At 41.4% G+C, this 23,513-nt stretch overlaps 2 protein-coding genes across 3 annotated transcripts in view; both read left to right on the top strand.

Moving 5' to 3' along the window:
* eif2b3 (eukaryotic translation initiation factor 2B, subunit 3 gamma) overlaps positions 1–6,671 on the top strand; it is a 37,117-nt gene extending 30,446 nt beyond the window's left edge. For both annotated transcript variants that reach the window (XM_034104441.2, XM_071206217.1), the window contains exons 11-12: positions 1,071–1,174; positions 6,432–6,671. In XM_034104441.2, coding sequence (XP_033960332.1) covers positions 1,071–1,174; positions 6,432–6,484 — 157 coding nt within the window. In that variant the 3' untranslated portion in view covers positions 6,485–6,671. The remainder of the gene's footprint in view (positions 1–1,070; positions 1,175–6,431) is intronic.
* A 10,788-nt stretch (positions 6,672–17,459) lies between these two features.
* The window catches only part of ptch2 (patched 2), a 29,103-nt gene continuing 23,049 nt past the window's right edge, over positions 17,460–23,513 (top strand). The window contains exons 1-2 of the mRNA XM_034105446.2: positions 17,460–17,969; positions 19,474–19,666. Of these exons, the coding sequence (XP_033961337.1) occupies positions 17,823–17,969; positions 19,474–19,666 (340 nt within the window). The 5' untranslated portion in view covers positions 17,460–17,822. The remainder of the gene's footprint in view (positions 17,970–19,473; positions 19,667–23,513) is intronic.

The following is a 23,513-nucleotide window of genomic DNA, read 5'->3' as shown; positions in this document are numbered from 1 at the left end:
CACACACACACACACACACACACACACACACACACACACACACACACATCCTCCACGGTTAGCTGACACAGGACACACAGGACTTTCTGTGTCTCCCCTACAATAATTTTATGGTGATGGTTTGGCTGAATGTGAGCAGGCACCGTGGGCTGGCACTGCCACCTCAGGTGGGACCGCAGCACAGGGCCAACAATGTCCTAACACACACACGTGCACACACACCTTCGGCTAGATTTGTTCTTTAATATACATGCTAATCATTGTCATTTAGCTCAGTAGATTGGAGATGTTTGAGTATTCAGAGCAGGTGGGGAAACTGGCTGTTTTTTCCTACTGTCACTGTGACCTCCAGTCAACAGTAGAAAGCTGTGGCAGTGCTGGGAAGCTCCCAGTATAGATATTCTTCACTTTGTGTACTGGCCCATTTGTTTGTGTACCTGTGTGCATAAGCACGCAGAAGAAAACAGTGTGTGAACCATAAACATCTTTGAATATCCAGCGGGCTCAAAGAGCAAACAGCAGAGTCGGAAAATCATGTTTTTAAAGCTAGCAAACATATCCCTGCTAAATATTCATCTTAAACTACTCAAAAGTTTGTGAACTTTCAGAAATGAGCCACTGGCTCTCAAAGTTCAGGCTCATCTTGAGTAATAAGCAAGGCTTAGAAAAACTGTTGAGTGACAGTGAATGAATCTGTTTATTTTCACACTATAAAATACAAACAAACACTGAACATCAAAACTGTATGAAGGAGTATTGCATGTCTCTTCTATTAGACTGCAGAAGAACAGCGTTTCCTTACCTTTCAAATGGCATGCCTATAAATGAAGCAATGTCTTGTGATCCCACCCCACAGGATGTGGCCATGTTGAGTTATGAGCAGCTCCATTAATGAGAGATTTTTCCTTCAGTTTCTGTTGAAGTTCTACTAAGCTAAAATATTCATGAAACGCAGGAGGAAAAGGTTGTTGAACATGTTGTAACAGAAATAACGTTTTTATTTATATTCCCTTTAGAACATACTAGAAAGTGAAGTGATGAATGAAATGAATGTAATTTGTGTTTTCCAGGTGTAATATCCAGGGCAGTGTGATCTGCAGTAATGCTGTCATCGGCCGAGGAGCAGACCTCAAACACTGTCTGGTGGGGAACGGACAACGGATCGAACCAGAGGGTGAGTTCTATTATCGTACACACACAACAATGCCCCCAAAATAGTTACCTTCCTTTACATTTGTCTAACAGAAAAGGTAAGTACATGATGCTTTGCTCAACTGTTGTCTCCAGGGCAGCTGAAAGTGCATTCTAGGCATTCAAATACAGATAAACAAACAGCTGTTAACAGTTTTGCATTGTCAAATTAAATCAAGTGGAGACTGAAAAAAGGACAGAATAAGCAAAGAAACAGAAACACCTCGCATTACAACACCATTCAGCACAACAACCGAACACACAAAGCGTATTTAACTGTATGTTAAAGCCCCCGGCACTTCTCCTCGGCTGAATCAGATAAGGTGTTAATGTATGTGTGTGGGATCTGTCTGGAAGTGCCAAGTGTTCAAGCCAACCAGGAACGTTTCTTAATGCTGAGGTCTGTGTGATAGAGAGATTTGTCAGAGATTTTTTTTATTCGCCTTAATCCTCTTGTCCCCAAAGCTGTGTGTGTGTGTGTGTGTGTGTGTGTGTGTGTGTGTGTGTGTGTGTGTGTGTGTGTGTGTGTGTGTGTGTGTGTGTGTGTGTGTGTGTGTGTGTGTGTGTGTGTGTGTGTGTGTGTGTGTGTGTGTGTGTGTGTGTGTGTGTGTGTGTGTGTGTGTGTGTGTGTGTGTGTGTGTGTGTGTGTGTGTGTGTGTGTGTGTGTGTGTGTGTGTGTGTGTGTGTGTGTGTGTGTGTGTGTGTGTGTGTGTGTGTGTGTGTGTGTGTGTGTGTGTGTGTGTGTGTGTGTGTGTGTGTGTGTGTGTGTGTGTGTGTGTGTGTGTCACATTGATGGAGAGGTTAGAGAGCAGGGCCAGAACAGGACCACCCAGAATTCAACAGCCTCCAGCCACATCCAACACACACACACACACGTATAGAGAAAGAGAGTGAGCTCAGCTACCAGACTGAGCAGCCTAATTGAGTGAACAACAGGGTACTCTAAGTAGCAACAGTGTGAATTTGAGCTAAACTCACCTCAGAAATGTTTGAGACCTTTTGCAGTGTTCAGTGAGCGATCGCTGCATCAAAACGGATCTCCTTTTAGCTTTTTTTGGCAAATGTTTTCCCGCTGGCCAGCCACAAGATGCTTACTTTATGTTATTGAACAATTGAAACTTGGACCCCTGCTTGTATAATTGTTTTTCTTACACTGTACAGCCAAAGTTCAGTTACACAATTGCGACGTTCCATCCTCTGTGTGTCTTGTAGACAGGAAGTCTCTGTCTCTGACCATGCAGACACATTGTTTGTTTTCTCTATTTTGATTATATTTTATAAAAAGCTACTGTATGTTGTGCCTTAAATATACATTTTAAAAGGGATGTGCTGTATATAGTGTATAAGTGAAGTCAAGTTTATTTAAAAAAGCCCAAACCCACAAGTTTTTTCCGGAGGGCTTTACACTAAAGCATACAGCAGTCTTTTATTCTCAAATTGGATACAGGAAAGAAAAAAGGCACCTCAGAAAGAGCAATAGAAGAGCAACCTTAATTCCACGCCCGAAGAGAGGATCTACCATAAAGGTTCATGAATCGCTGAGTTGTTCATAATTGTAGAAATGTGGTTTTGGCGCATACCAATGCATATGGAGGATATCAAAATAAATGTCACCTTGAGCGGAGGAAGAAAGAAGTAAAAAAAAACATACAAAACGTTTCACGCTTTATGATAATCTTGGATCGTAGGCCCTATATGGTCAATTTAATGTTTCTGTAGAGTACATTCAATTGTTCTTGTCTGCAAATAATAATTACATTTTTTATTTTGATACAATTATAATAAGTTGACATTGCTGTTTTTAAAAATATGTCGATCACTGTGAACTTCTCCCAATCAGGCCTCTTTGCGGTAGAATCACCTATCTGTTCAGCAACATAGATCAGGTCAGATCAGATGAATCTATATGATATATTTCTGTAATGACTAAACCTGCCCTGCTGTTGACTTTACATGGTATTGTAAGAAAGCATAGGATTGTCTCTCGCTACTAATCTAGACGGCTGACCATAGGCTGCGAAAGACATTACACACCCTCTCAACTGCTGAAGCTGTTAGCAGCTAAGACCACCCTGCTAGTTAGCCACACACACACACACACACACACACACACACACACACACACACACACACTAAAATTCAGGTCTGTCAGGTGTTGATATTTAAAAGATACATACCTCTTCTCTGGGTGGTTTAGTGATACACACATGCATGCGTTAAAACAGTGGGCATACATTATAGTTGTATATAAGAGATGTACAGTCTCTCCACTTCTTCCCAATGTCTCTTGACCATCAACTGTAGTTAGTTAGCTAAAAAACATTTCTACGTTAGCAGTGTTTCCCCTAGGATGGAGTCATAGCAGCGGTGCTAAGGCACGTGGGCCCAGCATAATTTGAGCGTGGAGCGCCTGTAATATTTTAGTATGTGCACGTGCGAAGTGCGCCCCGCCAATTTGTTTCTATGTGTCTGCCAGCACAAGAAAGGCTCTTGAGGCCTAGTACCAGGGCCGGTTCTAGCCAATTTGCTGCTCTAGGCAAGATTTTAGGTATAAAGAATACATGAAAAATCTCTACAAAAGACAAATACACTACAAAACAGAAACTTATTGACATAGGTAATATCCGTCAAAATGGCTTCAAATGTACACATTATTGTATGAACATGTTTGAATTGGGGGGTGAACGTCATATCCTCTAGGGGTCCGGGGGTATGCCCCCCCCCCCCCGGGAAGATTTTTTTGAACATTTGAAAGTAAAATGCTTCAATCTGGTGCACTTTGAGCACACAATTACTAGAGACCTGATCTAGGGGGTACAACTCTAAAACACCCATATGAAAAAAGATCCGTTTACATTTTAATAATCAAATAAGTGTGTGAACATAACCAATAAACTTATTTTATTTCTGTTGTTCATTCATATCTTATTTTACCTAGTTAACATTTATTTATGCATATTTTTGTATCTCTCCAACTTTAAACGATATTTTTGGTTTACTGTCCTATAGTATACATTGGAATGATTTCAAACCTGTTTTTATTTATCCTAATGATTATAATGGAGTGCCTTGGAAATATGTGTTTACATAATTTGTAAACACATATTTGTTTGAGACCCACTGAGATAACTTAGACTAAAATTAACTATCTAAACACTCAGTGAGCCTCTCAGTCTGACAGGAGAGCTCTCCTCCACCCTGGTTGTAGAAACATCTACTTCTTATATCCATTAGCGCAGCTAGCACCAGATTCTAATAACAACAGCGCCAGTACCGGTGCGCCCTCTCTCTCTCTCTCTCTCTCTCTCTCCCTCCCTCGCTGTCTCGCTCGCACTTTGGCTGTGAGCTGCGGGCGCCTGATGAGCCAACATCCCCCACTTTCATCACTTACAGCGCCCATCGTACAGGGCAAATGAAAAGTGTAACCGGGGTGAAAAGGGTGTTACATTGAGTTAATTATGAATGTTGTTACATCAAGGTCGAAAATTAGGATGAGCGCCAACGGTCCAAAATGTTTTTTCCCCTCCCAGAGCTACCAGCGCAACGCCCCCCAGATCTGGCGCCCTAGGCGACCACCTATGCCAAACATCGGCCCTGCCAGTACATACAGTGGCAATGTCTCAACATTTTGCAAAAATACACCTTTATTGAACATACATTAACACAATACTACAAATCCACATAACAAACAATCAAAAATGAAAAAGGGTCGCCACTTATTATTATTTTAAAAGTAAAAGTAAAACACTTTTTTTTTTTTCTGGGTACCTGGCTGGCGCCCCGTAGCAGCGCCGCGCATATTTCAGCAGCGGCGCTGCGCCGCCACTATTTGTATATAGGGGAAACACTGACGTTAATTCAATCAAGGACAAACCGACTGAAAACAGTTTCTACCCCACAGCCATACGAGAACTGAACACCGTCAAACGCTGAACTGAACAGTTACAACTTGCAACTGCACTACTTTTTTAATAGTTTTATTAACTTATTAACTGATCGACGTCAGAGATGCCAAGTATCATCCCTGTGTTTTTTATATTGTAAACTGTATTTAAATTATGTGCGGGCATGTATGCATGTTGGTATGGATGTGTGAGCATATGTTTAGATATATATTTATTCGTTTTATGTGGAAATGCACTGCGAGGATTGCTTTTTTAAATTTCGTTGTACCTGGTGCGATGACAATAAAGGAATTCTATTCTATTTGGGTGGGAGTTAGAGCTACACAACATAAAACATCATCAACACAAAAAATCCTCCAGTAAAGATGAAAGAAAAGGACAATTTTAATCCGGTGTCTTGATACAGTCCTATATTTTGTGGATGGAGCCAGACAGAACAATAAACGTAGTTGCTCGATCACAATAATATGGTCAAAGAGCCAGAATACATAAAGCTGGAGACTTAAACAACAAAATCAGTTACACCTGTATCATCCTTATGCATTTAAACACTGTATAGGTAACTGATGAATCAACAGACAGAACATGTGTAACCCTTCCTCCCTTTCTCTCCAGTCGCTCCTTCTCCTTCCCTCTCCTCCCCTCTCCTGCTGTCCCATGCTCCATTTGTCCTCCCCTCCACGCAGCAGAGCATAAACTCGCTCTGAGCTGCAGATTCCTTCACACTAAAACCTGTCTGTGTGGATGGAACATTTCTCCCTGCCACCGTTTGCTTTGGACATGGAGCGATGCTCGGAGATGGAGGGATGGAGCGAGGAGCAGCGTCTGCTCTCCTCATGCTGAACTAGCTCTGGGTTGAGGGAGAAATGCTGGCAGACGCAGTTTCATGCATCATCTATTTCTCTTTGTGAGGTTCAGGGGTAACGGTCAGGGCAACCATTATTTACCATTCGATTAAGTATGGTATCAAATGACCTAAAGGGTGTCTCATTTGAGTAAACACTTTAGTGCCTTAAAAATCGCTAAAAGTTAGTCATCCGGTTATTTTAATACAATTGCAATCAAAGGTCTCTCTTGAAACCGTGTTGATTTACTTTGAAAACTCCAACATTCAAGAGTTGACCTTTCAAGATAAAAGTGACAGGATACTTTTTTCCACTCCATGCTTTTTACCATTATTAGTTGTTGACCACAAGTTCTTTATTTATCTTAATGTATTTTTTTTAATATTGATTCATAAGTATGAGTCATACAGATTTCTAAACCCTTCGATCAACATGAACACTTATATATAATATTTTCACTATATAATGTATACATTTCTCTCTTCTTCAGCTGAGAGGACTAACGAGGTGATTGTTGGAACGGACCAGCTGATGGAGATCTAGCTCCCACGGAGATAGAGTGGCATCACCTCATTAACCAATCAGAGTGCAGCGAAACACAGAGGACAACCAATTCATCGGCTGACTGACCAATCAGAAGCCTGGATTGCAGCTTCACAATTCTACACTCTCTTCTAATCGGCTCTTTTGTACATTGTGTCCAAATAAAGACAAGTGATTAAAACCATGACTCAGCATGTTGGTTTTTATTGTTGTTTTGTGTTATTTCCTTAATATTCTTCGGGAAAGCCCCTTAATGGGACTTCATTTCTTTGAGAAACTCACACTCTGGAAGAAATCCATGATGTCATCTGTTTGACAGAGACAGCTTGACTGTCAGTACCAGGAAGATCTTTATAATTGTTTTGCCACACTAGTCATTATCAGACTGTTACTGTCTCCTTTAATGGCAGGACTCAATTGACCCTGTTGGGGAGGGAGGAGACTGCATGGGTGTGAGCGTGCACACTGTGCAGCTGTGACGACCAGAGATGGAGGAAAAGCCCTGGGAGCGGTGACCACAATGGCGTGGGGGTTACGTTTATTTGTACACAAAAATGGTGTATGTGTAGGCCCCGGACCACCCAGCTTGATCCTGTATCAGTTAACACCGACACCCCGCCCTCACACAAACACAGCAGAGGAGGAAACTGACTCACGCCTGACACTTTTCTTCCTTTTTTCTTCTCTTCTTTCCCTCTCGCTTTGCTGTCACAAGATTTATTGCATTCCTTCGGCAAAGCATTTCTTAAATTACAGGTTTGAAGTTCCTTAGTCACGCAGGAAGAAGATGAAGACAGGGATGTATGTGGGGTGCTGTGTGTGTCGGAGTGTGTGCGTGTGTATAAGATCCTGTCCTCTGTTTCCTATTGTGTCTGCGGCCTTGCAGGAGTCATTTAGACTGTCTCTTGTGGCCTGATTACGTGATGTTGCTGTGAGTGTGTGTGTGTGAGAGTCTGAGATTATGATGTCTCATTACTTTCCATCTCCACTGTCCATTAGATGTGCTTGTTATTCTGTCAGTGAGATGCTATTTAGGATTATTCCTTAAGAGTTGACCGTTACTATTGTGCTTTTATCTGTACCTTGTTTCATGTTTATATTCATTAACTCATAAAGTTGTGTTTTCATCCCCAAGTCTTTGAAAGTACAACTTTGTTGATTGTCTTTGAAGTACACATAAGATATTCTTTAAGAAGAAATTGGTCACTCTTTACGAATTTTGACCTTCAAAGGGGAATTAAAAAATGATGAGGATGTCATCATGGTTATTTTGGGTTGGATCTCCAACTGAATTTCTCTTTGGAAATCCTGGGTTAAAGTTTGAAGTCATTATTGGAAAAGGATGCAACGTTTTTCTACCTGGTCTGCAACAAAGTTTGGTGTGTGTGTGTGTGTGTGTGTGTGTGTGTGTGTGTGTGTGTGTGTGTGTGTGTGTGTGTGTGTGTGTGTGTGTGTGTGTGTGTGTGTGTGTGTGTGTGTGTGTGTGTGTGTGTGTGTGTGTGTGTGTGTGTGTGTGTGTGTGTGTGTGTGTGTGTGTGTGTGTGTGTGTGTGTGTGTGTGTGTGTGTGTGTGTGTGTGTGTGTGTGTTGTTTACGCAATGCAGGAAAAGCTGCTCACAGCTGTAAACATTTAAATTGTGTGGTGTGTGTGTGTGGTGGGACAGCTCCGCCTACAATCCAAAGATCTTAGAAAACAAAACAAAAAGATCTTTAGGAACATATTTGGTTTCTATTTATTAAGTTTGATTGGCAGTGACATGCACATGTTATCATTCACAAGTACATTTCAGAATACATATGTTTGTGTAGAAACAGTTAGGATGATGGTTAGTTAGACTGGTTTCCTGACGTGAATACATTCCAGAAATGTGCATGGGTCCCAGGTTGAAAAGATGAACTGCTAAATAAACAAAGTGTTGTTTTTGTGGCCCCACCGCCGAGTTGTCTTCTCACCGTGTTTACTCTACATGTGGATTCAGCTCACATACTGAAAAACATCATTGTTCCCTTTTAATTCTCAATGTGTACATTTGATGATACCATATTTTGTAGGTATCTTGCTCACTTCAAGCTAGTATTTTGTGTAATGTTGCAACCTAGTGAAGTCACTGTTTGCAGACGACCAGAGGGACTAGATGGAAGGTGAAAAACTGCATTTGTCAGCTGAAAATGCTGAAAACCACAGTTAAGGTTCACTTTGTCCGTGCTCTTTGTCTTGGCTGTGTTAACCTTTTTAGCGGTCTCACACTCTGACCTCTCTCTTCAACCACATGATGAGATCTGGCAGCCGGGTGTGTTTGGGTAGAGGTTTGTATATTTACTCAAAGACCCCTGAGTACCCTCAATACAACGCCGCCATGGCTGAGCCCGCCTTCCAGCACATACATGTGTTTGCTGGTGTATGTGCACACATGTGTGCCGGCATACCTGTGTGACCATTGTTAATCCTCTGTCACACAAACTAATCAATGCCTGCTCACACCCCTTTGAGTGGATGCATGCATGCGTGTGCACACATGCGTACACACAATGTGCATGTTTGCTTTGCAGATCTGGAGATCAGATGTCGAGCCACAGATCATGTGTCAGGCTGTCTGTCGCTCTCTGGGTTTGTAGCCGTGTGGAATTTTCTGACATCTCTACAGAGGAATTTCTTTTAATTATGCATCCCAAACTAATCTTAACCCCAGAGAGAAGAGAAGTGATCTGTGAAATAAAACATATGCACAGATAATCATCAGTTAACCAACCAGTTTTGTTGGAAGAACATTTGCCCACAAGGATAACATCTAGCGTATTACTTTATGAAGATGCTCTTGCAATTTTGCAGTGACTTTTATTGGCTTTTTTATTTTTTGCTGTCAGATCTGTTTTTCCTGCACTTACTCCGTGTCTTTGCTCGACGTGTTGTTTTCTTGTCTCTGTGTGCAGAGTGAATCATGAAGACATCACTTTTGTAGGACATTAATGTCATAAAAGTTGACTGAAGTTTGGAGATTGAAAGACTTGTTCACATTAGAGTATTTTCAGAGTCTGGGAAGGGACCCAAAGTGTGTTGGGGAAAATCCCAACACGTGTCAACATTTGATGCTATTGGTCAAGATAAATGCATTATGCATGACACTTCTGGACATTTTATATTGACACTGAGTCACATGTACCTCAGAAAGAGAGTTTTTAAAGTAAAATGCAATTTGTGGATTAAATTGTTATTTTTCCAAATCACCTAGATAGAAGATATTTACCCACTTGTCACAAGTATAATGGAATAAAGTTTTTAAGGTGTTCTGTTCTGAGATATTGGCCTTTGCCACCATGTTAAGAGATAAGAGGTGAATTGAATGGTATATGTGTTGCACACAATATTCAAAGTGGTTTTTTTTAATTACTCAGCATAATCTAAAGATCCAAACGTCTGGCAATAGATTTATTGAAACCACTTCCTGCTGAGGAAGAACACATGATGAAAACGGTCCAAAGTAAAGTCTGTGGATACTCTAGAGAGAGTTAGATAAAGCTGGGGAGGAAGTGTTTGGCCTTCTTTGACCAACGTTGATTTATGTAGTAACACAAAGTGGACAAAGAAACAATATAATTTAGGTACAGAACATGTTCAGCCAAATTGTTTGGTGTGTTTAACTGTTTCCATTCAATTAAAGCCAGCAACATTAACGGATAAACAGTAACCCATTGGTGGGTCAGTCATTAAAAACTCATTTTTCACAGCCAAACATGGCTCCAACTGAACTATGTTTATTTTAGATTATAATCTCAAATGTACAAATATACCAAATATGTCATGTTGGAATTTGAGGAAATTGTGCATTTATGTATGACACTGCCATTCCGCATACTGAAGAATTGGCTTGTGAACTGTAGGGATAAAAGGGAAATGGGGAAAATGTGTGTTAAGAGCTGAAATGGTTGAAGGCCTTCATAAATTCTTGTTTCTGAGACATCCTCTGTGAACACAGATATCTTGGTTTTGCTTCTGCTGTACCGTAAGAGAGCGGGACATAGAAAATAAAGAACGGTTTCCCCAGATCGATGGATAGGATGCACAGCGGAGACAAATGTGTGCTACATAGTCATACCCAGATGCACAGAGAGGTGGGGTGGAGTGTGAGCTCGGGTTGGGGGGTTGGCTGAGTAGCTGGGTGGCTTCATGGCTTGAGGGCTGATCGTGGGTGAGCAACAGAGAGAGAGGGAGAGAGAGAGAGAGAGCAGGCCACCCAAGTGGAAGTCAGTCAGAAACCTGTGTGTGTTTGCTGCTGACCCCTACACATTAGCACAACACTTCCTCAATTTGTCTTCTGTGTTCTCCGGCCACAAATGAATTTCCTCCCTCCCTTTTTTTTCCTACACATTACCTTTCAAGATGCTGCCCCCTCCACCTCCCACCAAACACACACACATATATGGACACCACCCATCTCTAACTTAAACATCTGAATACACACACACACACACACACACACACACACACACACACACACACACACACACACTCTTTTTACAAGCTTTAGAGATACAACAGTGTGCTTATGTTGCTTAGCCAACAAAGAGTATGTTCGGAGACACAGATCCCATGTATGGGATAACAACCTTGGTGACATGCCTTACACACACACACACACACACACACACACACACACACACACACACACACACACACACACACACACACACACACACACACACACACACACACACACACACACTAAGCCAAATATCCTTGTCTGTCACTGTGGAGGCCCGCAGCTAATTAACTAAACATTGACTGGGTGGTTGATTGGGATCACGCCTTAAATTGCTTTTGCAGTTAAATCACAGGAAGACGCGAAACACTGACCTGCTTTACACCCTCGGGTGACCTTTTGTCTCTAATTGTATTAGTTAAAATGTTTATAACATCCACAGCGGAACTGCAAACCGATTGGCTTTTCCAAATCACAAAAAATAAGTGAATTATTTTTTTCATCAACTATTTTACTACAATCAATCCCCCTATAAATCAGTTTAATCTGTTCAATTTGTTGGATGACACTTCAATTTCACAGCAGGTCCACTAGTAATGAGCTTAAAAGATACAGGGAATGTTTACAATTGAGTAATTACTGAATTGTAAGCCTTTGGAGATGTTGTATTATAAATTAGAAAAGTGTTCCTGTTTGGTGAAATTCTGTATTTTCCTACGACAATTCTTCAAAAATGTATCTTAATATAATTTCTGTGCGTACAAAGACAGCTGTATGTTTCCTCAAAGCGTTTGGATTGGAGCTTTGCTCATTGTTTAAAACTGATCACAATGTTGCTGAGTTTTTTTGAAAAGCCATACCATGCAGCTATGTTTGCTCACATATATTTATATATGCAGACACACGCAGTTTTGAGGTTCCGTGCTTTCTTTTAAATCTACAGGTCTGAGTTTGCATTACCACCTGCTAGCTGTGTTTGACAATACCTCTGTTACAACCGCACAAACAAAGACTTAAAGAAAAGTGTGTTTTCTCTGTCTCTCTCTGTGTTTTGTGTGTTTTCCCCCAGAAAGGCAACCATTCATTACGATGACAAAGGGGTAAAGAAATGCATTATCATAATTAATCTTGTGTGAGACTGTGGGTGGCAGCTCTGACTGCTGTGAGACTGACAGAGGTGCTCAACGCAGAACGCGTCTCTCTGCTACCGGGCAACATTTTAATGATATCTGAGTAACGTGTAATTATAAACCCGTAAAGATGAAACATATCTTAAGGGTTTTCCCCATCAGTATGTGAAATTACTCAGTGAGCTCTAAATCAAACGCTCCAAATGAGTCTGTTTTGTGACTGAAAAGTTCAAAGGTTTTGGTTAATTTTGGTGTATATTTATTCCCATGATTAAATCATGCAACTCTGTGTGTTTTTCAAACAGCTTTATTTGTCGAGTCTGCCGGCCCTTAGCCAAATATTCTGTTTGGTTATCATGAAAATGATTTGTTCATTTGGATAGGACTTGACCTGAAATGTGTTTATGATTTGTTCCCTTTTTTGTTATACTTCAGTCTCAGTCTCTCTGTCTAGATTGGCTGCTCTTTAGTTTTATGCTTTAGAGTGGTTTGTATAATGAAATTATTGTAAGTTGCCCTCACACATAGATAAGTATACACAGGGTTTAATGACAGGGTAGACATTTTTTTATCATCATACCACCTCAATCGCCTTCAGATTACTTCTTTATCTTTATGCCAGACCTGCATAACAAATTATTTGTTTACACATTTTAGTTTTAGGATTTAAAGATTCAAAGCTGTGTTCAGATATATTCCCTCATGCATTTATGTCTTGTTTTTTTGAGACACATCATCTAAGCTTTAGGTTTTATTTGTATTTACATGTTGGAATGCATTTCGACAATCCTAAACATAGATTAGAAAGGCTCTTCAAATATATTTATTGTTGTCTTTGTTATCTCGATATCTTTCAGTGAATACGTGCACCAGCTGTGGGGCCAGGTAATATCTGTCGAGTAACTGATATAGGAGGACAAGCTAATGCCATATTTACACTGCTCAACAAGACACAACATTTAAAGGGAAAAACAGAGGGCTTTAACGATAACCTCTGCTGATATAGTGTTGCGCTAACATGTACTGTACACATTTGGTTTTACCTTTTTTTTGTTGGAGACAGGTACATGTGAGAATCAAAATATGTAAAAGAACAACAAAAAGTCATGCTTTGGCATTTATAATACACATTCTCACTTCCAGAAATTGAGTTAGTGAAATTTGTAATCTTGTTTCCAATTTCTCTCAGAAATATTTCCTTTTTTGGGAATGCCCCTTCTTTGTGTAACTTCCTAAATGTTCCCCAGATACACAGCACTTGGGTTTGTAATGGTATATCCTGCAATATTTTTGTGGTTCCATTTTCACATCACTATGAATATGTGTCCTAATTTACAATGACCATCACTGTTGCTAAAACATTATTCATTATTTTAACACCCTTTTTGTCCACTTTCCCGGCCATCTTTACTTACTCCTTTTGAGAGAAAAGAAGAAATGCAGTCGTGAGCAGTCTCACTGCCTCCCTCTTCGATAAATAAACACTTTCTGGGCCTGAACCCTGGCCGTCTCGGCTGCTGAGTGCCAGAGCGGTTCCGTAGCGCTGCCTATAGCACATACAGAACCCCGGACGGACAGCCAGCCATGCATGCATGGATGAACGGATGGATGGATGGAGTCACTGGGGAGACATGAAACGCAGGAATGGAGATATGGGGGAGGGATAAGGAAGAGCAGGAGTAGAGAAGCAGACAAAACCAAGAGATGAAGGTGTTAAAAAGAACAATTTGAAATGTAAAAAGGACAAATGTAGGAGATAGGAAAGAGGGAGGGATGGAAGGAGAGGGACAAAGTAGGACACAGGGAAAGAAGGAGAGAGAAAGAGCTTGGGCGGTTTGTGTTTGGAGACTGGGGCGGTGTGATGGCAGATATCTGCACCGCGCATGGTCATCTCAGATGGTTTATTTATCCAAGGCCTCCAGACCAGGCCTCGGACCTCCCTGAGTTTGTTAGGCTTGAAGGGGCCCCCTACTACACAACCCAATTCCTCACATTCCACATTAGCTCCCATTTCCAGCTGCCTGTTTCCCTCTACCACTCAACCCGACCCAACCCAGTCCAGGCAGACTGTACCCAGGTCCAGCAAGGCATAAACCCAGGCCGGTCAGTGCGCTCTAGAATCAGGAGCGGGTTATAAGAACATTTGGTGGTGTACGTTTGAACAGATGGAGGAGGAGGTTAATGCTGTTGTGTGGTGTGAAGGAGAAGTTAGCAACAGTTCCTGTGATCCTATACTGAAGGTCTATAATAGAAAGTCAGTGTTTATATCATGATTTATGAGGATATACCACGAGAGAACAGCTCCACTTTTGGCTGTCGTATAGCTCAGTTGGTGGAGCTGACAGCCCATGTCCTTGGTCCACAAGCAGAGGACGTGGGTTCAAAACCGCCCCGGGTCCATGTTCTGCGTGTCATCCCCCTGTCTCCCCCTTTCATATCTGTTGCTCAAATAAGGCACTGGTTGCAAAGAAACATCATTAAAAAGATAAACTCAAAAATGTTCTTAGACATTTGAGGCTTAAAAACTGCAACTCTGTTTATTTTTTGTAACCAGTGTTAAAATATATAATATTGCTCATTTTCAGCCACGTTTACTTACTTAGCGCTAGAAACAACAATGAAGATAAAGCTCTGACACAAAGACACAAAGACTTATCAAAAGCGATAAAAGAGCGTTACACAGATATTTGAGCCTTTTAATGTATTTATTATCCCAGCCTCCGTGAACGTTTTGATTATTTAGCCTCCAGTGGTGGACTGACCGGTGATGTGTTGTCATTACTGTGAACCCTGATTTTTAGGAAACATTAACAATATGTCAGAGATGTGCTTTATATGATTTGTATGATAAAGACTGTCATCCAAGAAGTTCTTCGGATCTCTCTCTTATACAACATTAACAATACAACTATAGAAATTAATCATTTTCCTACATAAGTAATAATTCAGAACTATCAACAAATATGCCTAAATTATCAAAAGTAAAAGTGCTTAACCCCTAAAATATTATAATCAGATTGTTAAAAATGATGCATCCATGTGTAAATAGAAACATTTTATTGTTTTAATAAGTTGAGGTAAATCTCATTATATATACTATAAGTAGTTAAATCAGTGTATTCTATTACGTTTTTTTATATGAAATTAAATCCTAACATGCAAAGTATATACAACTGTCAGATAAATGCATAAACAAAGTAGCATAAACCAAGTACAACTTAAAAATGGTATGTTATTTCAATCACAGATACATTTTGATGTAATGACCTGCTCTGTTGTAGCTGGAAACAAAATGCATATCAAGTTGAACACTGTTTAACAGTTTCCAAAAAGGACTAAATGCATCTTTTGTACATGCAGTCATTCAGTTTTTATCCTGACAGATATTTTTAAAATGAAGTGTTTCTCCTTCCATGTGATAGTGCATGCATGGTAGTTGTTTATACTTAATATTGGGCATTAGAGACTAATTTCAATATGGAAATATGTGAAAGTGGCCATAGTAAAGTATACCTTAATATTTACTGTTTTTAAATTTTTGGAGCTTCTTTGATTTTCTTTTTTTATCGTTGTCTTCAGACTTGAGCATGCTGGAAAGTCACATTGCGCTTGTGATAAACTCTCTGTTCAGACATTTTATAGAGCAAAGAATTATTATTATTATTAATGAAAATAACCATTAGTTGCAACTGTGATCACGAAATCATTTCAATTCATCTGAGTGTGAAAACAACGTCAGGGAAGGTAGACTTGATCTGTGATTGCTTACATACATATAAATATAATCTCATTACTTTCTTCTTTGCATTATAAAACAATATGCTGTATTTCCCATGATGGAGACCCCCAGCGCATTGTCAGCAACATTACTGCACATCCACAATAATGTCCTTTGTCTCATCAATGATGTTGGGTGGAATGGCTGTTACATCAGTTGAACGTGCACAAACAGAGAGAGCTTATTGCACCGACACCTGCATTCAAATGGCTTTACTTCAGCTTCAAATGGTTTTACAGTCGTCCAAAGGGCCTCAAATTAGCACCAGTTAGTACCTGAGAAATGTTCGCCGCATCAGCACAGGATTGAGTTTTGGCAGACAATGATGTGTGTAATCTGGCAAAGTGTTTCTTCTTCACCCCCATACTGCCATGAGTGGGGCCAATGGGGGCTTTCATTAGAAAACCACCAAGACACTCATAACTTATTTTTTTGAGAGAGATTAGAAAAATAAACTGTCTAAGAACCCCCTTTCTTTCTTTCCTTCTTTCTTTCTTTCTTTTTCTTTCAATTGTTCATGTTGTTCTTAGGTGAACTGCTCTCTGAACTCTTGAAACCATGCATGACGTGACATGGAAACGTTCCAAAAGTCTCCACAGAGATAAGGGTGTCACTCTGAAGCAGGCAGCTCCAAGGTGTCGATTAAAAGGAGGCATGTGTGGAGCAATTCCTGCAAGCTTTAAAGGGTAACTTTACAGGGATGAGAGGTTATATTTTCTAGGGTGTAAGAAGGCCTATCAACCTACTTTTAGAAGCTTTTGGCCACAAGAGTTGAGGTTACAGCTGTTAGCGCCAAAACCCTACTCACACACTTCTTCTCACAGCTGCCTATAACAAACTGCACTGGTAGCATGAGAGGGTAAAAAAAAAGTATTTTCTAAAATGTATTTTCGGGGGTGTTCTATGACAGATGTGAGACTTCAAAAAATCGCAATTGCACACACACGAGATGACCTGAAGTGATATGCAAAGTGTTGACAGATCTGTTATTCTCCCATACAAAAAAAAGTAATGACATGTTTACATGCTTTTCTAAAAAGCTGCTGAAGTACCCTTTTTTTTTTTTTTACTGATTGCCCTTTACTGATGAAACTGAACATATGTGTGCGTGCGTGCATGTGGCTGTGATATCAATAGATGGCATGTGCGATTTCTCCTTTGCTAACTGGAGGGTCCAGTCACTGGGAAATAATGTTCACAGAGCAAGTGAGGCGGGCAGGCAGCAAGCTGTGTGCGTGAGTGCGCGCGCACGTGTGTGTGTGTGTGTGTGTGTGTGTGTGTGTGTGTGTGTGTGTGTGTGTGTGTGTGTGTGTGTGTGTGTGTGTGTGTGTGTGTGTGCGCGGATGTGCAGAGTTTATTGAAAGAGTTCCTCTCTCCCTCCCCCTCCTCCTCCCCCGTCCTCCTCCTCCTCCTCCCCTCCCTCCAGCCCAGGCAGCAGCAGCCTGGGTGGTCCCCCTCTCTCTCCACTTTGGTGAGCTGTTGCTTAGCAGCTAATAATAGGCGATGTTTGCAAAGTAATTTGCCTCTTCCTTGGCCAATGGGAGCCGGAGCACTTTTCCATCAAACCTCCCTTTTCAGGATTTGCCGAGAGGCGAACTTCTCCAAATGTTACCGCTACGGGATCGGAGTTAGACTTGACACGGGCGTCTCAGACACAGGCTACTACTACTACTACTACAACTGGCTACTACTACTCCTCTCTGAGACGTCTTCTCACAACCTATCGGGACGAATGAAGACTGAAGGATCTATACGGATTTCGGCGCATAATGTTGGGATGGAGTTTCGAGACTTGTTTGGCTCCAAGGAAGATTAGAAAACGTTCCTCTAACTTGTCGCCGGCAGTGCTGGATGCGCTCCTCTTCTATGTTGGATTATTGTCGCTTTTTCTGAACTCGCACCGATTCTCTGTCGCTTCGCTCTGCGCCCCGTTTAATTCACCCTCTTTGGACTATGGCCTCGGATCGCGGGGTCCCAGGGGCCGGCGTCTATGGAGATTTACCCCCGAGTTATACGCGCTCCCAGCAGCCTACAAACCCAGACGTACTCCGGAGACCCAGCTACTGCCACGCTGCTTTTGCACTTAAACAGATCTCAAAGGTGATACAATGCTCGCAGTTTGGTGTGGATTTACTATGCAGTCAGCCTTCATTCACTCCGCAAATATGAATGAAAAGTCTTTAAGTCAGCTTTCGATTTAGCCGTAATCTAATGGAGAGTTGAGGGCACATATGGGAGTGTAGCTGGAGCTCCCAAACTGGGGACCACCGGAGCACCCGAGGGAGCCAACAGCGAAACAGCAGTATCTCACTATAACTGTTATAACTTAACGAAACATTTAAAGAAATTGTAATGAGGGGTGATAAATAAAGCATATTATTCTATCCTTTATGTTTACTGGGCCAAACCCTGTTAGAAGTGGAGTTGGCATGACATATTGAGGACCCTCCTGGAATAAAGTGATAACAACTTAACAGGAGTTTCATATTTGGCAGCATGTTAACTTTGCTGTGTTTTTGAATGGACAGCAGACTCTCATTCAGTGTTGTTGTTAAAGCCACCGGGAGGGAGTGAGTGAGGGTTTGTTCCCATATCCCAGCCGTGTTGTGCGTGTGTTTGGCTTTGTGCAGGCAGCGGAGAGCGCACTGGCCCGGGGTCTGTTTGGAAATGTGGTGGGTCCTGTAAAGGAATTCACTGATTGAGTTTGATCTGACAAAGCATCTTTGGACCGCCCGGATGCTTGGACGTGTTTCAGCACTGCTGAGAGAAACCACAACACCAGTGCAATGTCTTCTGCAGCACTGACATTTGTAGCACAGGGACTGAATGGTTCGCCCTAAAGTCAATATTTTAACAGATCTATTACAAATTAGAGGAAAACCCGGTATAATGTAGATCACTGCAGGAGGATGGATTTCACCGGAAACTTTATTTATAACCACTTCATTAGCTTCAGTTTATACTCATGCAAATGTGATTGAAAAAGGCTTTCACTTACCCAATTCTTCCATAAACTACCAATCTTACATTTGCCACACATGTTGATTCATATAAGGTGTCTATTTAAACCTTTAGATTACTTTGATAAAGTGTAAACTGCAAATATAATCATCATTTTCATTATTGTTTCCATTATGTTTTGGGTTTGATCTGCATGGATGAAAATTGTGTTTTTAAGCTCCTTTTCATTGCTGTTTCTCTGTACATTTAAACTGCTTTTGCCACAACTCTGAAGATTAAACAGTCTTATATGAGAGGTGTGAGGGGACAACCTGTCAGGACCTGGACTGAGTTCAGGCGATACACACAGTTTTATCAGGAATATAAGAGCACAAACTTGTGTTAGGACAGCACTGGCCTTACATCTGTGGTTGGCACCTTAAAATGTCCTTATGTTATACCAAGCTTTACTTTAAACCTCACACACAGAAAACTCTTTTATATCTTAATCAGATGTCTCAGAATTTACATTTGAGACACAGATAGAGATCAATCTGCATGAAAGCCTTTGCAGACAGTAGTGCAATGCTATTTTATGTATCTGTGGTAACATAGTGATACTAATTATGTCCTTTTCTCGCCCTCCCTCCCGCTTCTGATCCAGGGGAAGGCGGTAGGTCAGAAAGCTCCTCTCTGGATCCGGGCGAGGTTCCAGGCCCTCCTGTTCTCTCTGGGCTGCCACATCCAGAGGCACTGTGGGAAGGTCCTCTTTATTGGACTCTTAGTATTCGGAGCTCTGTCTGTGGGACTTCGAGTCGCAGCCATCGAAACGGACATCGAACAGCTATGGGTCGAAGGTAAGCTTGAGATATTTCTGTTCACTTCAGCAATGTAAAGATGTTGTAACGGTTTCTCACACACATCCGTCAGGTGGCATAAATGTGTGGATTCAGTTTTGGATTCATGGATGGACGGACGCTCTGCCTTTTTGTTGCAAAATAGTCAGATTGAAGAAGTTTGAAAATGTTTATGAGCTTGTTTTTTTCCTTTTTGTTTATCTCGACTTTTAATGTCAAAAGTGGCTGGTGGGAAAATGCTGTGTGGCCTTGTTAGTGTCATCTCAGTGCCATGGGAGGGCACTATATGTTCAGTGACAGATAGACTGACTGAAGCAGCAGCAAGGATATGATTTGTGGCAGCTGGTTTCAAGTTGTGTTTACGTTTGTGTAGGTGAAATTAATATGATCCACATTATCATCACTGTATTGAATGTTATAAATATATAAGGATTTGAGGTATTGGATAAAGTATTAAGTTCCTTTGGTGTAGTTGTTTGTGTGTGTTGTGGATGGGAATATACTGTTTATTGTATTCTACAAGCTCAGTGTGCGTCGCTCATGTCTGTTCATGTCTTAATAAGTCACAGTTAACCTGAGAAACACCACAACACTCTCCACCTCTTCTCGTGTACAGACTGACTATCTGTCGCCTGTCCCATAAGCATTAATGTTGTTGTGAGTCAACGCTGACTCACAAACTTTTAGATGTGATACCGTTCTCTTTTCCGCTCTCTCCGTGCATTTTATATTTAGGTTTTCTGTACATTTTCAGCAGTAGAGGCAGCTTTATTTGGTTTTTCACACCGGCCAAATTCCTTTTAAACCCCCAGGCTTTCAGTGCCGGGGCTGATCCCCGCAGCAGATGGACTGTGTGAATGGTTAGCCATCTTTGAGGGCTCTGACCCCTCCCCCCCTCAGCTCCCTGTGTGGTCCCTAACTATTCTTGGATTCCATTCAACAAGAGGCAAGCAGGCACCACCTCCCCAAAACCCCCTCCCTCCTTTTCCTCTCCTCCTCCTCACAAGAAGAAAAAATATAAGTGAATGCAGCTGAAGTTTACCCACCTGTTTTGCACACTCTAAAAGCGCTACAGCAGTTGGTGAATATAAACAGACTCTATGGGGTTTTTTAAGCCCACCATGTCACCAGAGGACGGGGACAAGTGGCTCCCACAGGAGCTGTGTGGAGGTGTTTGAGAAATCACACGCTGCTAGTGTTAGGAGGAGTGTTTGGAGGCTGTGTTCACTTCACTTGCACAGGCATTTAAATAAGTTCATGTAGCAGGCACAATTTAAAGAAACAATATTTGTTAATGTACTGTAGTTCCAAAAACCATTAGCTGGACATTGCAAAAGCCTGAATTTGCAACCAAAGAAGGCAACAAGAGTTTTATATTCAACAGTCTCTTTTTTCTTTGGTTTCATTCTGGTTAGTGTAAAGCTTCAGGATTACCTCTTGAGCTAATTGGCAGATCCATCTCGTAAAGGAGATGTTTAGATATTTGTGTGCCAGTTGTTTTGCTGTGGGATTGAGAGAGTTGAACAGGGGGGTCTGAAAGGGAATGCTGTGCCTTTAAGAGGCCGTGGCCATGTTTCTAAAGTTTCTGCCTGCCTTGTTTCCACCAATAGCCCATTGACAAAGCTGCTAGGGCCTCAATGGAGAGTAAAGTGGTTCGGTAACAAGGAGAGGTTAGGTCTCTCTCTCTCTCTCTCTTTCTCTCTATCTCTTTCTCTCTCTCATTTTCTTTCTCTCACACACACAAAAACAAAAAAACACACACACACAATTCAGAATATGCAGGAATGACATTCTATCTAATAAACAACGCTGGTTTTATATAAGGGGACTTTAGATTTAACGTTTTAATTGTCTCTTTTTGTTTATAATATTTGTAATTTATATTGCAGTAGATATATAAGACACCTCTCCCAGATTGCAGTCTAAACAAAGCTTTCCCGCTTGAATCCTCATTTGTTCAGAATAAACTATCTGGGAATTGACACCGTATGTGTGTGTGTGTGTGTGTGTGTGTGTGTGTGTGTGTGTGTGTGTGTGTGTGTGTGTGTGTGTGTGTGTGTGTGTGTGTGTGTGTGTGTGTGTGTGTGTGTGTGTGTGTGTGTGGGTGTGTGTGTGTGGGTGTGTGTGTGTGTGTGTGTGTGTGAGAGATAGGGTCGTATGCTTCCCATCATATATTCATACTGTGGGCTGGCCCCGCACTACCCACGCACACTTGTCATCTTTGCCACCTTTGGTGTACAGCCTGGCTAGCCGTCTGTCTGTCGGCATGAGTTTCCTGACTGCGTGCCCGTCTGTCTGCCAATGCTTTGTGTATGTCTGTTTATATTTCTACCTGTCTGTCTGCCTGCTCTGTGAAGTCAGGCCACCAGGGCTTTTTTAATTGCTTCCTCCCCTCCTACTGGACCAAAACACTGTGAAGCAGAGCACAGCAGTGGAGCCTTGAGAGAGTAGATGGATACAGACAGAATATGAAAGCCAGTAAAGTTGGTGTCTGTACTATGTATACCTGCAAGTATACTTCCACTGTATGGAACTTTTATATGTTTTTATTTCTGTTTGTCTGAAGGATTCACATAGTCTTCGGTAAAGCACGGGGGACATACAACAAAAGAGTAAAAGGGTTAATCATGCCTTCAGTCCGCACACCTGTGTAGGTGAGAATAAAAGACACAGTATCAGGGTGTTTAGTCTGACAGGGGATTAAGGTCTGTTTCTGGCTTACTGCTCAGTAACCGAGGGAATCTGAGACAGATATCCATCCAAATTCCTTCAAGTACTCTCACAGGCCCTGTATATCAATGTTTATAAATGTTGTATTCCAGAGTAGCATATTTTTGGATGGTGTCTAATCTATAGACAATATTCCTTCAGCAACATAAATAATTATTTAAACATTACATTATATTTCTATAATTCCCCAATGTGTGTAATTTCTTAGTAGCTGAAGCTTTGCATGTTGTCCTCTATAGTGTTTGCTTAAACAGCCTGTCACCTTTGAAAGTGTGAAAGTTTGTGTGAGCCCGTCTGCATTGTTCACAAGCAGAAAAGCGAGAGATCGTAAAAAGAGAGGTGCAGGAAGAAGAGAAGGATGAGAGCAGACTGTAGGGGGGTTGGGGCAGGAACAGGGCTGAAGGTTTATGGCTAGCTGACACTTTTTTTTGCCTGTGTTTTTGCCTGTCTCACTTGAACAAACATCAAGTGTGAGAGTGTCTCCTTCATGCCTTTCTTCCACCATAAAGGACGGGGAGAGGGTGTGTCTGAATGAGGAGAAGTTACTTGCCTAAGCTTGAATTTTTCCTAAAATGTCTGGATAAATAGTATCACCATTTAACAAAGACCCATTTGAAAAGTTTGTTTGGGAAATGAAAGGAAAGAAATGGCCTCCATGTAAAAATGGTGGTGTTTACTCTTACATTAACTAAACTCGTCCTTCTTGGCATATAGTTTAGGTGAGGCATGACAGACATGTACACAGACTCAAGCTGTCCAAATATGAGTGCAGTGAGACAGGGCCTATCCGGATAGCAGGCGCACCACATGTCCCATAAAGAGGCCATGTAGAAAGAGGATAGGAAAGGGGGAGGTTAAAACCATAGCATGAATGCATAGAGACTAGCCTAGCCAGCTAGCAATCAGACCAAGGAACTGGATTGATTAAAAAAGAGTCTGGATGAGAGAAAAGACGTCTGAGTTTGAGTAAATGAGCGAATGCACACGTGGGCATTTCTGTGTTTGGAGCAGTTTCCCTAAACAAACCTCAGAGCGGCACAGCAGGTAAATGCTATAATTCATCAGAGCGCACACAGCGCCCCAGTTCAGACAGAGAAAGGGAGCTCTATGAGGCATT

This window comes from Pseudochaenichthys georgianus, chromosome 17 (assembly GCF_902827115.2).
Source record: "Pseudochaenichthys georgianus chromosome 17, fPseGeo1.2, whole genome shotgun sequence".
NCBI lineage: Eukaryota > Metazoa > Chordata > Actinopteri > Perciformes > Channichthyidae > Pseudochaenichthys > Pseudochaenichthys georgianus.
The sequence above is the reverse complement of the archived record's forward strand: the minus strand, read 5'-3'. Positions and strand labels throughout refer to the sequence as shown.